At 31.5% G+C, this 16758-nt stretch overlaps 2 protein-coding genes across 2 annotated transcripts; one reads left to right on the top strand and one right to left on the bottom strand.

Annotated features, from left to right (window-relative positions):
* On the bottom strand, positions 400-3321 carry LOC109326984 (two-component response regulator ORR9-like). Its single transcript, XM_019559943.1, has 5 exons — positions 3156-3321; positions 2905-3029; positions 1522-1599; positions 926-993; positions 400-800 (listed from the first exon to the last, which is right to left on the bottom strand). Exons 1-5 carry the CDS (start codon positions 3304-3306, stop codon positions 530-532), a joined length of 693 nt encoding a protein of 230 aa, XP_019415488.1. The 5' UTR covers positions 3307-3321; the 3' UTR covers positions 400-529.
* LOC109326790 (delta-aminolevulinic acid dehydratase, chloroplastic-like) lies at positions 10578-15970 on the top strand. The gene is made up of 13 exons (XM_019559595.1): positions 10578-10701; positions 10777-11102; positions 11658-11769; positions 11895-11968; positions 12753-12821; positions 12899-12982; positions 13092-13161; positions 13344-13399; positions 13828-13949; positions 14782-14853; positions 14961-15042; positions 15193-15270; positions 15480-15970. Exons 2-13 carry the CDS (start codon positions 10794-10796, stop codon positions 15645-15647), a joined length of 1296 nt encoding a protein of 431 aa, XP_019415140.1. The 5' UTR covers positions 10578-10701; positions 10777-10793; the 3' UTR covers positions 15648-15970.

Here is a 16758-nt window from a genome sequence, read left to right as displayed (position 1 = left end):
TGTGTGTGTGTGAAAAATAAGAATTGACTTGATTTAAGGAAACATTTATAATGACAATTTATAATTTACAAACATGTAATTTAGTAATGATATAAATATGTGGAATATTTTGTTGGATGAACAACAAAAGAAAAATCCTAGATTTTTTTTTACATTAAGATTTTATTTTACATTAAGATATTTTTTTATAAGATTTGTAGTTTGAATAAAACATTCCAAATTATATAAAAAAAAATGTGATTTGTTAGAATGATATATCATTGTTCATGCCAGTTAATTAGTCAATTTTTAAAACAAAATAAATCAAAATCACCTCAAAGTGATTTACTTTACAACATTATTCAACAATAAAAAAACGCATTAGCCATTAGGTAAATAAGTATACATGGACTTGATTGTTGGCAATATTAAATAACACTATGCACTCAGAATTCATTAAGCTCTTAAGTTAAGAGTTAAGACAATAACCATTATAGATATCTTAATAATAAACTACATAATATGCATCAACCACCCCATATAGTGTTTTTTAAGCCACCTCCAACCCTTTCATTTTTGGTCTTGATCTTTCTGGAGGGTCAGGAGAAATGGCCTTCCTTTTGCTAACACTATTAATGTTGTTATTACTAATGTTATCTTTGTTGATGATGAAATTGTCATTTTCTGAAGCTATAGAAGTGTTAGTTGATTCTTGTTCACAAGAATTATTATGGGATTTCATAAAATATGGCTGAAGCTTTTTCAGATCTGATAATTGAAGAGGCTTCAATAGAAATTCTTCTGCCCCTTCTTCTAAGCACCTATCAAGAAATGATGTTGTCAATTAAATGAATTTAATTAAACTGTTTGCTTTAATAAAATGTTTGCTTATCAGGGAAATGTTAAATAAGTAAAGAGAATTAGCATTTTCAACAACTTATATTACATGCTGATTCTGGAAGGTACATTTTCTGATGACATAACCACCACTGGAACATCTTTCCAAGAAGATCCCTGCAGCATGCAATGTCAGCAGAAGAAAGAGAGTTAAATAAATCAATAGATAAAAGAAAAAGGAGAGGAAAATGATTTTCTATGAATTGTAGCACTGTATGTATTATTAGTTTGTGATTGGTTGAAAAACATGAATTTATGGTAAAATTTTAATAATTAACTAATTTTCTGATTAGCTAATAAAACATGCAGTGACACAACTTGTGGGACAACAAATGTGCATAAAAAACTAACTATGTATGATTATGGAACCTTCAACTTTTCCTTTTCCTTTCCCTTTCTTTTTACTAAAAATGGCAATATTACTTATATAAAATAAGTTAAACTAATGTATAAAAAATCAACCAGGTCAGTTCTCTGCACTGATTCAAGTGAATGAGCATAATATAAATTCTAAAAATGTTGATTCATGTGGAAAGGAAAGTTTGGCATATTTTTGGGTCTGAATATGTACATGCATTGAACCTAAAAGGACGTAGGGAATTTCTGAAAGATATGGATGAGGGGAATAAGAATTGTGTTATTGACCTTGACTCGTTTAAGTAAATCATAGCCACTCATCCCAGGCATGCAATAGTCTGTCATTATCAAATTCACTTTCATTCCCTGCATTTCATAACATTCAACATTATTATTACATGAATGTAACTATTAAGGATATATTAATTTAGATTATCTAGCTACACTGGAAAAATATACAAAGTATGCACTAGAGTGAAGAATGAAACTTCACTGCACAACCAATCAGAATCACAAGATAATTGTATTAGGTGGTTTTATTGTGTCTAAAATTATCATTATAACCTAACCAATGTATGATTCATTGTAGTTAGATAGGTAGGTGCCACACATAAGAGTGGTGTAATAATTAAAAGAGAATGAGTCTCGGCATTGCTGCTTAATGATAAAGAGGTTACGATTTCAAACGTTGAAAACAAGCTATCTGCTTAGAGCATCTATCCTCCTAGATCCTATCACTGGGTCGGAGCTTCGTGAACTTGACCTTCCTTTTAGTGATGTAACTATCAATGGCCACCATGAGCTAGCAAAACCAAAATTGGTGACTAATCTAAAGCCTTTTCCCGTACCCTTTTTTTCCAAAAAAGATTTGAAGGAAAATAGAACACTAGACTAGGCAATGGTGAAACTAACATAAAGGAGTAGATCCGGTGCAATAAAAGAGTTTCTGCTTTTTTCCCAAATAAAGTTGTTTAGTTCATTGAATTGTATATATTTTTTTCCCTGATTTGATCAATTCTTGGTGATTAATAGTATTGGATCTGGAGGAATGAGATCAGTGAACATGACTCATTGTACATAATACATTTATATACATAATATGTAGTGAGGAAAAATAAAATTGGAAACTGCATGTGTACAATGTTATGGTTATAATACAATTTGCCTTCATTTGTAATAGTGTTTTATTCATCTTGTGCCATTTAATTATCGATTCAGTCCGTACGTATATGGTCTATGTATTTATTATACTATACAAAAATATATAACATGGAAATCATAGAAAACACTCTTACCATTGAACTGTGTTATTTGAGAAGGGAGAAGAACTTAAATAAAAGAATACTGTTATTAAATAAAATAATAGTTGTATCCTCCCACTTTGAGATAAAAAAGATAGCCCGATATAGGAGGCTCATTTGGTAGATATGTGGAAAGTAAAGGATATTTTTAAAATCTAAACACATAATCTATAAAACACAACCAAACAACCTTTTCGTTAAAACAAGTCTCACCCTATAGTGAGCAAAAAATTTGAGATATGTGGAAAAAAATCTTAATATATAAAGTCCAAGTAGAGCTAATAGCTTAACTCAAATGTAGTAAATAAATAAGGACCACACACTTATCTTGAAATGATTCACAAAGATGAGAAGGAGAACATTATAATACCTCTTCTTGTAATGGCTGAGGAAGAAGACAAGACGGTTCTATAGAAGTTAAGGACTTAGTATTATCAATGTCCTCATTCAAGCCAAGATACTTCAAAGCCTTGTCTCCAGAGTCCACACATGTAACTGCTTAACAAATCAAACACATAAATCAAGAAAACCATAAACCAAAAATTGAGAAGACTCACTTTTCTAAAAATGAAATAATTGAGATATGTAAAAATTACACAAAGGGTATCACAAAATACCCACCTTTGCATGAAGAACCTCTAAGGAGCCTCTCCAAAAGTTTCCTATCAATAACACTATCATCCACTGCTAATACATGAAAATGTTGTTGCTCTAGTTGTAGCTTTCTAGAATCCACAAGCTCCATTTCACTATTGTTGAGAACTAAGGTCATGAACGCAACAACACACTTAGCTTGTTGTATATATATATATATATATATAAGTATGTATATATATAGAGTTATTTAGTGAGAGAGAGAGAAATGTGATGAATGGGAATGTGAAATTATGGGAAAGGAAATGAGAGGTGGCATGTAATTATGTAGCCATAGCTTTTAATTTTGCTATAAGTGGGTGCATGAAAGGAAAACTGTGCTAGCACAGTGAGAGGGATATATATGTCGTTGTTTTAATGTGTGGACTTCATGTTCAAATCTTCTCCTTAGATTCTTTAGTATAATAACCGCATATAAATAGAGAAGACATGTTTTGAAGATATTTTATTTCTATACTAATCAGATTTTAATAAGTAATATAAAAATATTTTTTTGTTTGTAAATTTTTTATTTATTTATATATTAATATCTTATTGGTTTGGAAAATAAAATGAGAACCTATCATAACTTATGATTTCTGTTTCACCACACATTACTTGCTCTCTCTCTTTCCCCTTTCAAGTAGATTTTATTTGATATTGCTAAGTAAAAAGAAGATAGCGAAAATCTATGATATGTGTATGACATGGGGGTGAATTAATATTTTGTATCTCGGACGTAAATGTAATTGGATGTTATATATTTTATGAAGTGATGTTTTATGAGTAGGACACAATCTTGTCCAAAAATATATATATAAGGAAGGTGTTAATAAACTAGTTGTATATTTTATTTATGTTTTTATGTATATTAATAAACTAGGTGTTATTGGCTCATTTTGTTGACATTTTATGTACATTGTTAGATAATATTTGTTATTTTTTTATATAACATTTTATTGGTTCATATTCAATGGATTTTCCGATATTAAAATGTGAAGAGAATGAGAGATTTATAATTTTTTAGTCTAAATTCTTAAAATTTATTTATGTTACATATTAGTATCTCTAAGTAGATATCCTAACTCATCTAATTTATATTTGGTAGGCAGTGCCTAACAGTCTTTTATATTTGAATTTAATGATGTACAATAAAATGCAACAACTGTTCTAAAAAAAAAATATTTATTTTGATTTTATCAGCTATGAGTTTCAAGTTTGTAATTTTTTAATTACCAAAAAATCACTTTAGTTAATTATTATGTACTATTAAGTCAAATATTTTTTTGCTGATATAACAATGCAAAATTAACCGGTAATGTGAAATACTTTTATACTAACAAAATATTACAATTAAATCAGAAAATATATTCACATATGTCGGCTCTTGATTTAAACGTGTTAAATTTTGATGTGGTAGATAGTGCCTAATAAAAAAAAATACTTGATGATGTTGGTCACTTTGCACCCAAAATTACGCAAACAGCTATAACAAGATCTTCATGAAATCTCACCGAATATCACAAGAAGGTAAATGTGCTTACCTGAAATTGGACGCAATGTTGACATCTCTACAAATTTGTTTGAATTCAATTTCCAATTTAAATTTGGAAGAGTAAAAAAACAGGGCATAGATCTCCTCTCATTCAATTGTTCACTTTGGGTAAATAGTCACATCATAAAATCCAACAAAAGATTATCACACTTTTCAGAATTGAAGATGTCACCAAGAAAACAAATAAGAAATAATAGAGGGACCACCATTCATACAAGAATATCATACAATACAAACTACATTATATATATATAGTTAGTGTTTGTAATATAAATATTTTTCCTGGTACTCATTTTGAAAAAGTTTTGATGATTTTGTTAGAGAATAAAGTGTATGTTGGTAAGCTCGTGAGTGAGGAACTAAGTTATTTATTTCATCTACTAAAATTACTCGTTTTATTTCTTTTTAGTTTTTATAAAAAATGATTAAATAAGACATGTGTCATGATTTTAGTGGCTGAAGAAAATAACTAGTTTTTAACTTCTAGTTTGAATAGATATTTTATTTCATTCTTCTTAGTGGATATTGACATTTTCTATACATCACTTACTTATTTTTTTCTCACGTATTGGCAAAATATCTCGTCATCATATGTATAAAGAATTAATCATGGACTCTTAACAAATGTCTCTTCTAAGAATCAAACATTTGACATGGTTCAACTGTCGGACTTTGTACAAGACAGGTGGAGAGTACAGCCTCACATTTTTTCAAAGTATTTATGATAAGTATAATTTTCTATGTATACTTCAAAATACCAACAACAAAACTCAACAATAGAATAAGGATCCCTCTTGTACTTGAGAAGTGAGTACTACCAAAATAAAGAAAAAATATGAGATGGAACTTTTATTCTTTTATATATATTGAAATAACATTTTTGTCATTGAAAATAAAATGATGAAAAATAAGTATTTGTCTATTCAGTACTAGAGATGATTCTTGTTCTCAAGATCAACATTTCTACATGAGTTTATAGGCGTGGATTTTTTTTTATTATTCTATTTAAAACTCTCACCTCAAACTCTACGAGACTTCACCATTTTAAGTATCATGTGGGTCATTCTCCGCCTATGATATATATAGTTTCTCATAACTCTCCCATTCAAACCTCATTTGATTCTCACCTTAAAAATGTCTTATTTACTCTTTGTAAAAAAAATTAGTTTTACTTTTAAAATTTAGATATTCTAGTGATTTCATATATTGTTTATGTGTAAATATGGTCATGCGCCCCTAAAATTATGATCAAAATTCACTACTACATATTCAGATACTTGGTGATCTAATTAGTCTTTTTGATTTTTTTGTTCCTCCATCTATTCACACAAAAGTTTTGACAATTTTCCATTTTTTAAACCAATTGAGACTATCAATAAAAGTTGTTGTCTATGTAAGATTTAGATGGAAGTGTAAAAAAGGATGACAGAAGTAGTAAAGAGGACAAAAATAAATAAAGGTTGTGAGTTGGGACCAAAAGGGGACCCCACAAAGCAAATATTTGAAATCTTATGTAGGTCCAAGCAAATATAATCTTTTGTAGGACCCTAAACCCATTCCTCTATTGTGATGTATATAGATCTTTCAATATTTGGAATATGTTCCCATCAAGGTGTCCAAAGTAGAAATTTTTCCTTTAGGACTCGGTCATATCGTTCAAAACAATGTTTTCATACTAGAGTGGGGGACCCATTGTTGTCTGCCACGTGTATGTTTCTTTCATGTGTAGACATAATCATCATCTGACAAGTGTGGATAGTTTTTTAACGTGGGAACGCATGAACCGTCAGATCACATCACCATCATTAACCCGGTTCCTTAATTCTTACCGACCCAATACTTTCTTAGGGTGGCTACTAGCCTTGGCAATTAGGGTGGTCTTGTCCGCCCTGCCTATATTCACAAATGCCCACTAAAATTAATGTGGGTATGGGCATGCCCGTTTTATAAATAGAGTATGAAATATCGTGTATTGTCCGCTCTAAACATGGATATAGCGAGCTTGCGGACAGCTCTAAATTAAAGAAAAAAACTAAAATTGACATAGTACTTGAGATTATATGGATATATAATGTGACAGTAGGATTAAAAATACAAAACATAACATCTTGTTTTGCATAAACCGAACATACATTTAATTGGTAAGATAATATATTTTGGAAAATTGCCTCATGCAATCAAGTGGTGAGAATATGAATTACTCTTGTCATTCTTGACTCATCAAATTTCTTATTTTAGTGTTCATTGATGTCCATGGGCCGTCCTGCCCGCGCCATTTGAAATGCCTATTGACGGAAAATGTATGTTAGGCGGGCACTTTAGGGCGGATGAACACAATTTTCATGCCCCACCCAAAACACGCAGACGAGCGGGGCCCATGAGCTTTACCCAAATTGTCAATGATAGTCGCTACTGTATCAAAAAGATATATCATTTTGTGGCACTTGTTTTAATTGGTCGAAAAATATATATTTAAGTTTAAAATTTAAAAAAGAAAATATTTTTTGATCAATCAGAAAAAAATGATACATAGGATGACACATAATTTTTGGGATAAAAGAGATGCTTCCACTTTCTTATTGGTTAAACATGCAAAATATTTTGTCCACGTAAATTTTGTTAACAATGGACTAAAATAAACTTATATATTAAATATGGGAAAACAAATTGAGGAATATGTGATGAAAAATATGTGTAATGAATAAGTGTATAGTTGAAAAATAAATTAGAAATGTATAACTACCACAATGTAAGCACCCTCTGCATTCAAAGAAAAATTTCATTATTAGACACTAGAGTACAAAAGCAGTTGTTAGCATAGTAAGTGGAGGCAAACAATACAAAATCAATTATAAATAGACAAATAGTTGACAATGCAAATTATATTTTTATGTATAAAGGGATTTATACCTAACCTCCTATTACCTGTGACCAAAAGAGCCCATAAATAGGACATTGACCAATTTATTTGACCCTTCAATCAAGTCAAGAACTTGTGAATCAGACATGATATATGGAATGAGCATCACTCAAAATAATAATGACAAATTTAAGATAGAACATTTCAGGCTTACCAAAATTTGAGTAAAATTTTAAGAGAGAACATTTATTACTTTATGAATTATGATTGGGCAGATTAGTCGTGATTAAACAATTACATATAATATCAAATGTGTTTATCTAGTGAGGGAAGACTTGTAGATCCTTAAAAAAAATTAAAATTTTAAATATTTAATTATTGTGAGTGATAGTTGTTGAGAGACAGTCATAAACCTTGAAAAATATTAGTTTCTTATTCAAAATGTGATAAAATACGTTTGATAGTGCCAAGAAAAAAGCTCATATGTCATTTCACTAATAATGAGAGATTAATCTGCAAGCCACCATTTTCTTGGGATTTACTTAAAATATACTATTATAAAAGTCTTATATTCTCTATTATTAAAGTGGTGGTGAGAAACCAATAATATATATTATATCCAAATCTCTAGTTAGATCTTACACAAAATAGAATTATTGAATGAGTCTCATGCCTATATGTATTAGTGTTTGTAATCCATATTTTCTAATAATGTTTTGATAGTCGTTTAACACTCTTAAAAATATAGATACCGTCGAATTATATTAAAAAATTTTGTCTTTTTTTCTTCTATTTATTCTCTTTACTTTATTTAATTGTTTGTACTAAATGTTAAGCCAGCAAGACCGCACTAACATTCCCCTAATAAGGGTATACATCTGGTGTTATACAGTTTGTGTCACTTCATGTACCATAAACTTATGATTGGTCAGAAAAAATATATTTAAATTAAAATTTAATTATTAAATATTTTTTTAACTAATTATAAGCCTATAACACATGGAGTGGTATAAACTATGCGATATCAGATATGCACCCCTAATAGGATCTCATACTTAATTCACCCAATCTTTATCCCACCACATACAAAATTTCTTTACACGCTAATTAAAATAGCTAACACCTATTTTGGAATTAGAAAAAAAAGACAAAGTAGTAGATAAGGAAGTTACTTAACACTGATACAATTAAAAAACATTACCTATCATCAAAATAAAGGTACTTACCTTCTCACCCTATAGTTTCCTCCTAATAATGTTAGCTGCAAATAGCAAACACTCATTGGATTCACACCAATAGGAAGTCTCAAATACATTAATGGAAAATGACCCGATTCCAAATTGCAACAATAGACCCCTCCTCCAGAAGGCTTTGTTTGAGAGTGGGGTTTTGGAGAGGAATAAAAGGGAAGATATGACTTTTCAAAGCCTTCCCCTTGTTTGAGAGGTGGATCAAGGAGATGAGAAGGTTTTGGAATGTCTCTCAAACCTTCCAAAACCCTCCACGTGTCTATTTTTAAAATTATCTCAATTTGGGTTTTTGGAGATAAAATATGAAAATAGCTAAATATGTTTAGTAATAATATATAATTACATATTATTATCCATTTCTCATTGTTAATTACATTTTTAAGGGAAAATAAAAAATATTTTTACATTATCATTAGTTTATCATCTTTCATCTAAATTTCATATTCCGAAACAAGAGATATGATTTCCTTCTTTTTTCCTTCTCTTCCTCCCACTGAAGAACCCTTTGATCATTCTCATTCCCTTTTCCTCCTAACTCTAAAAAAAAAAAAAAGCCTAAAACACCTCATACACAATTCATTCTATTTTAATTCCACTTTTGAGATAGTCTAGAAATTCAATATTAACTCTTGGTATAATCTTTAGTACATAGTTTTCCATGTTAATCTTGACATCATTATACAAATAAGAGTAAATTACACTGACATCCCTTAAGTTTAAGTAAAATTACACAAATCACTCTTATGGAGCTAATCAGTATTTTTTATCCCTTAATTACAAATAAGAGTAAATACAAATAAGAGTAAATTATACTGATTTTAAAACATATGCAAATCACCCTTAATTACATATATACATGACACTGACTATCCATGTAATAAAAATAAATGCAATTTCTTAAACAAAAATAGTGACAGGTGTAATTAAGTCAAACAAAATATGGTATATCGTATAAACAAGTTCAAATAATATAAAACTTAATGTATATTCATTATGTTTTATTCGTTACAAACTGCATCAATCAGTCTAAGAAGATGTTTAAAGTACTCTCATACTATATTATAACTAACCAAAATAATAAATAGACGTTGACTCTTATATTATTTGAATTTGTTTTCACAATATATCATATTTTGTTTAACTTAATTACATTCATCAGTATTTTTTATTTAAGAAATCACACTTAAAAATCTCATGGAGGTAATCAGTGTAATGTATATATACATATAAATATAAATGATTTATATAGGTTTTTAAAAAGGTTAGATAAGTTGTGTAATTTCAATAAAACTTAAGGGGGTGTGAATATAATTTAATCTACATATAATTGAGAAATCGAATGTAGCCCCTTCAAACACTTTTCTTGTTTATACTACATGAAGTTTTATCCACACGGCATAATAATCATATTTAATATTTTGGGGAAAAAATATTATCATATTACATGTTTACCGGTATAAAATTTCAAAATATATAACATCTTAATATTGTAACCCACAAATAAATTTATAATTAATATAAAACTTTATTTCATAATCGAACAAATAGTATTAGATAACGCATATGAGATGAAATTAGTTACAAGAATTTAATCTAGTAGTGTAAGATTCTCCATCCTAGTATAATAAAAAATAACATTTATTCGGAAAGAGTTATATGCTAGATTCCATGTTTTGGTTAATGACTAAAAAGAAGAAAAAGAAGAGTAAAAAAATATTATTTGATAGGACAAAAAAAAAGAGATGAAATATACAAATATTAAAAATATAAAAAAAAATTAAAACTGCTTTCCTTCTTTGCTCTACTGCCTCATCCGATAAGCCACCTCTCTCTATTAGTCCTTTTCCGATCCAAGCTAAGATATGCAAAGTACTACTTTTTTCTTCCTTAATTCATAACTTGTTTGCAAAATCAACTTGCTAATGTGATTTGTTAATGTTGCAGAATCTTCCTTGTAATTCATGGCTTCAACAATTCCCAATGCATCATTTACTCTTAACAACGCTTCTTTTTCTGATGGGAAGAGCTATATTGGTGTTCCATTAATGCCCACGAATTTAAAGTTTAGTTCTTCAACAAAATTTCGTCAAAGTTCACACCTTTTTGTAGTTAAAGCCAGCAATTCCCAAAATGGCCCTGGCTTTCTTAACAAATTAGGCCTCACCGATGCTGAATGTGAAGCCGCCGTTGTCGCCGGAAATGTTCCCCACGCGCCTCCTTTCCCGCCCAAACCAGCTGCCCCTATTGGAACTCCGGTGGTCCCTTCACTTGTGAGTCTACAATTCTAATTTGAAGATTCTATGTTACGGTTTATAAAAACGTAATTGAATAATTATTTGATACATGCCAAGCTAATCAGCATTGAATAAGTGTCTAAATGTTTGTTCTGCACAAATATTTTAGGTAGTATTTGGTAGATTAAGACGGAATTCAGTGTATGTGTCTTGTTTGTTATGTGATTGATGTATTGTTTCAATAGTAGAATAGTAGAACAGAAAATGATAAAAAGACTGAAAAGTAACATATTTTGATTACACTCGAAGTAGTAAAAGAGTGTGAGTTTGGCGCAGCAATAAGGTTGTTGCTTAGTAACAATGAGGTCACATGTTCAAATCTTGGAAACAGTTTCTCTGCTTGTAAGGTAAGGCTGCATATATATACCCTCCACAGACCTCACTAAGTGTGAGCCTCGTGCACTTGACCACTCAAAGTAGTAAAATATATGAGAAGAGAACAAAACATTCTCTTTTGTGCACCAAGTATATACAATGATGATTGATGATTAGTCAGCACTTCTTGCTAAGCAGTGATTACTTTTGTACCAGCCACTTAACAGGCGTCCTCGTCGTAACCGGAGGTCATCAGTGCTTCGAGAAGCTTTTCAAGAAACAAGTTTGTCACCTGCAAATTTTGTGTATCCACTTTTCATTCACGAAGGTTGGTCTTTGTTTGTGATGATTTTACTGTAGTTTATGTTAGAAGTTATAAACACTTGTTTTTTAGGTAGTTTAGTATGCCCATGGCATTTTCATTTTGGATTATAAGAATATTTGAACTTGCAGGTGAGCAGGACACACCAATTGGGGCTATGCCTGGATGCTATAGGCTTGGATGGAGACATGGACTTGTAGAAGAGGTTTTTATCTGCTACTGTTTCTGCATCTTGTACTCTTAAACAGTGTGCCCAGCTTAAATGAGTCACATATTTGCCTTTTGTTTAAACTCTAAAGTATTAGCATTTAGCACCACAGGCTGACAGGCATCATTTTCATATTTATGATCTAAATGTTGAGGAAAAAGAATAACAGAGATTGAGAATTTGAAAATATACTAGAATGGATCGCTGGTTAATGCACCCAAACCACTGAAAAGTAACTTTGTATAATAGAGGGTGAACCTCTGGGCTACTTAAGTTTGTTGTCTTGTGACTTTGAAGTCATGGGTAAAATCCTGGAAATAGTCTTTCTACTTGTGGTAGTAAGGATTTGTACATTTACCATCTAGATCCCACCAGGTGGGAGCCTCATGTACCAGGCCAAGCTTTTATCCTGATGTGCTTTAATAGATTAGCTTCTTTTTCTGGGTATTATTTAAGTTAATTATTAGAAATTTTAAGCTGTTTCAATTTGGTCAAGGAGCTTAGATGGATTTGATTGTTCTTTTTAATTATCTAAGTAGTATCTAGCATTCAGTTGTCAGGTTTTGTTTGGCCATTTTACTTCCTGTACTGAATCTGCCAATCACATTGCTTTCTTGTTCAATAATTCAAAGAAGCTTTTGTTATTTAGTTTTAAAGCTAATGAGTACACATGCCAAAGCTTCTTTTTTTATATTCCTAAACTGCATGGGTAGCATTATTCTTGCTATAACTAGTATAAGTTGTTAAGTTTAGCTATTTTCAGTAAGATTTTGTGCTTCAGGTCGCAAAGGCACGAGATGTTGGTGTCAATAGTGTTGTGCTCTTCCCCAAGATTCCAGATGCTTTAAAGGTTCTATTCTCTTTTCTACTTACCATAAGCTTTCTGTAACATAGCTGCAATTTAGTATAATTGGTTTTCCCGTTTAGTCTCCCACAGGAGTTGAAGCCTACAATGAGGATGGTTTAGTACCTCGGACAATACGTTTGCTGAAGGATAAGTACCCCGACCTTGTAAGTGAACATAATTTCTGTAGTTTGAGAATATTATATTTTGTGGTCCTTGTAGAGAGTAAAGACTAGAGAGCTTAGCAATATCCTTTCTCATTCAACCTTTCCGTAGGTTATCTATACAGATGTTGCATTAGATCCTTATTCGTCAGATGGGCATGATGGTATAGTTAGAGAAGATGGTAAGCTATTTTACCTCTTACTATAAAATTACAAACCTTTTGAGAAAATGCAAAAGTATAGAGTGGTGGAAATATATGAATACGCCATATTTGCATAATTTGAACTTTTTTGAAGGAAGTGCTCTTTCTTGGTCACAATCAATGAAGTACTAATTACAATGTATATCCTTGATATCTTGTAGGAGTTATTATGAATGATGAGACAGTTCATCAGTTATGTAAACAAGCTGTAGCCCAGGTACTATGACTGCTATCTTATATTCTTATATGTACATTTTCAATTATAGGCTGTTACCATATATTTATTTTATTCTTACTTCTTGATTACATTAGTTACCTTCAGTAAGGCCTCCAAACCTTCATTAACCTCTGAATGAGTTTCACTTGTGTACAATTAAATTTTGATTTGTGTAAGTACTTGTTGGTAACTACCATTGGGTACTGGTTCCTCTGAAAAGAAACAGGGAGGAACCAGTGCCCAATGGTAGTTATCAACAAGTAATATTCACCAAAACTTTTAGGGAGGTTAATGGTTGAGCATTGTTAACAGAGGTGTCATCATATGATTTTATGTTCCCAACTTCCAATGTTTCCTTTCTATTGTGACCCCGATAACTTCATTAATGATTTAGTTTAACATTTTTTCTTTGTTGATTTTACAAAAAGGCCCGAGCTGGAGCAGATGTTGTTAGTCCTAGTGATATGATGGATGGTAGGGTGGGAGCAATGCGAGCAGCTCTTGACGCTGAGGGTTTTCAGCATGTTTCTATAATGTCTTACACGGCGAAGTAACTACTTGGCCCTTTCTTTTTCCTTGTTTTTTGTGCATGCCATGCATTGGAATCTGCTAAAGGTTTATCCTGTTATGGGGATATGATTATCAATGTGCGGACAGGTCGGTCTGACTGGTTGAGTCATGAACCAGACCGGCCAGGTCATGCTACTTAAACCATTGAGTTGAAAACCGATTTCAGATTGTGGAACTGGCCACAAACCGGTCGAACTGTGGAGTTCACTATTTGAACCGGTTCATTTCAATTTTGTAAGTGGCAAGAAGTCTTCTTGCCAAGCAAGGATACAACTTATATGAATGTGTTTATGAAGGATCTAGACTAAATACCAATAGATATAGATGTTGTATCAGGGAGTATTAAAGGAGATATTCAATAAGTGTAGCAGTTCTATTGTGCACATGTTGGTTTCTTTCTCATGTAGCTTGTAAGCAATTTCATCTTCCATACTGCCATAGCCCAACAACAACAACCAAGCCTTTATCCCACTCGGTGAGGTCAACTATATGGATCGAACAGTGTCATAATGCTCTATCATGATCACTAAGCTACAACTTTACTGTTGCACTATGCTCCCCCTCCATAGTGCCATAGCCCCTAGCATTCAAATTACTTTAGACATGTATCTTCTTGCCGACATGAGGCATCACATATTGTTACTAATTGGTACTTGTTACTGAATTTACTCGACGACAAACCAAATTTTGTAAGAAGAGAAGTTATGCCTAACAAGATGGATTGGTGGATGTTATTAGCTTCATTCACTCTTTTTTTGTCTGGTATATAAGACTCACAGTCCTAAACCATGCCATTTATTTGTTGCTCACAGGTATGCAAGCTCATTTTATGGTCCATTTAGAGAAGCACTGGACTCAAACCCCCGTTTTGGAGACAAGAAGACGTATGTATTAACTTGATTCTTGAAGTTGAACTTACTATCATATATCTAACCACTTCCAAATTATTGATTCTTATTTCGCTTATAAATCTGGCCTGGCTCAACAAAAGTTATCAGATGAACCCAGCAAATTACAGAGAGGCTCTGACTGAGATGCGGGAAGATGAATCTGAAGGGGCTGATATTCTCTTGGTAGGTTTAGTTTTAGTTGTGTTTGTGCATGACCATAGTTATGAACTTCACCATATGCTCAATTTTTAAACCATTTCCGTTCTTGAACTTCACCCTATGCTCAATTTTTAAACCATTTCCTTTGTTGAACTTCAAAAAATCCATTTGCAGGTTAAGCCCGGTCTTCCTTATTTGGATATTATACGGCTGCTCAGGGATAATTCTCCTTTGCCAGTTGCAGCCTATCAGGTTTTTCACATGCTCATTCTAGCACTAAGGCGAAAACAACTCTGATTAAAAGTTGACTAAATGTTAAGTTATTTTTAAGCATTAAGTTTACTAGAAGTGACAGAACTCTATCAATAGATATAGTGCTGAATAGCTTGGGAGCATGTTTGTTTTGCTCTATCATTTCCCATCTCTAGTCTGTATGTAATCTTTTTAATTTTGTGGAATAGGTTTCTGGTGAATACTCAATGATAAAAGCTGGTGGTACTCTCAAAATGATCGACGAAGAAAAGGTTATGATGGAATCACTATTGTGCCTCCGACGTGCTGGTGCTGACATCATCCTGACATATTTTGCTCTACAAGCAGCCAGATCTTTGTGTGGAGAGAAGAGATGAGATTCCTTTTACATATGTTTTTGGCATTGTTCATTGCAGAAGGCCGAAGATTTCGAAGTATTTCGCCAGTAGAGTATGAAAATTTTGCTGGATTTGTTTTTGGAATGCTTTGCTTGTCAATTGTCAACCCATCTGTTGTATAAATGAGAAAATGTGGTTACCTTAAGAATAATATTGTTTCATATTCCATTTTCCTTCACCTCTTTGCAGTAGATAATGCAATTTATGTTGTAAAACATATGTTCAACTGGACTCAATATGATTGATGTATTATTTTCATGAATTCAAGGATACTATTGATGCAATTTGGTTTTATAATAGCAGATCTCACAGTGGTGTATCAGACTCTTAATTGGATTAATTATTATACAGGAGAGTAAAAAACTACAAAATTTCAAAGTATTGCAGAAGATCTAACTAGGTATTCCTCCATTCAATCCTTAGGGAGCTGGTTGATATTATACTGCAATAGTATCAATGACTCTGAAAATTAGACTAATCTCTATTTGATTTACTTTACTCACCGAGGCTTCTAGTGGTCTATGTCACAAATGTTCATATCTAAGATGCAATTTTATTATATTTTCTACCATAGGAGCTATCTCATCTTCCCCCGAATACATTTATTTATCTTGTGATCCTTATTTGAGATACAGCAAGTTAAGTTTATTTAGTTATTTTGCATTCACCAAAACATAAGGGCTAGGTAGGATTTGATTGACATATCAAAACAAATGATAATGATTCTGTATAAATGCAGTGGAAGTAAATCACTAGTCATGAAGTGGAAAAAAAAAGTAGTAAGAAGCTTAAAAAAATATCATAAATTTGAATTACGAAGAGACAGGCATTAGTACCTAAAAAACATCATAAATGCAACCACCTTTTCTCCAACATTCAAAGAATGAACTTCTCTAATTTATCACGCAAATTAAAAAAAATTAACAAAAAAAGATATTTAATTTTTTTTCCAAATACCTTTTTTTTATGAGTGGCGGATAGAGGTATAATAAAACTAAGAAATTTGTGAGGTTATTTATGTTAGTAATAAAAGAATATCAAATATATCATAATTTAACATGTATCTCAAATATGATCTAAATGTGTCTCA

This window comes from Lupinus angustifolius, chromosome LG14 (assembly GCF_001865875.1).
Source record: "Lupinus angustifolius cultivar Tanjil chromosome LG14, LupAngTanjil_v1.0, whole genome shotgun sequence".
Taxonomy (NCBI): Eukaryota; Viridiplantae; Streptophyta; class Magnoliopsida; order Fabales; family Fabaceae; genus Lupinus; species Lupinus angustifolius.
Note: the sequence above shows the minus strand (reverse complement) of the source record. Positions and strands in the feature narration are given on the sequence as shown.

What these genes read in the sequence shown, in the direction of transcription:
- LOC109326984 (XM_019559943.1), bottom strand. Translation starts at nt 3,306, where the DNA reads ATGACCTTAGTTCTCAACAATAGTGAAATGGAGCTTGTGGATTCTAGA. An exon ending in TAGAGGTTCTTCATGCAAAG is followed by an intron (nt 3,030 to 3,155) that starts GTGGGTATTTTG and finishes TTTGTTAAGCAG; the next exon opens with TTACATGTGTGGACTCTGGA. An exon ending in CTCAGCCATTACAAGAAGAG is followed by an intron (nt 1,600 to 2,904) that starts GTATTATAATGT and finishes TATGAAATGCAG; the next exon opens with GGAATGAAAGTGAATTTGAT.
- LOC109326790 (XM_019559595.1), top strand. Translation starts at nt 10,794, where the DNA reads ATGGCTTCAACAATTCCCAATGCATCATTTACTCTTAACAACGCTTCT. An exon ending in GACATGGACTTGTAGAAGAG is followed by an intron (nt 11,969 to 12,752) that starts GTTTTTATCTGC and finishes TTTGTGCTTCAG; the next exon opens with GTCGCAAAGGCACGAGATGT. An exon ending in AAGGGGCTGATATTCTCTTG is followed by an intron (nt 15,043 to 15,192) that starts GTAGGTTTAGTT and finishes ATCCATTTGCAG; the next exon opens with GTTAAGCCCGGTCTTCCTTA.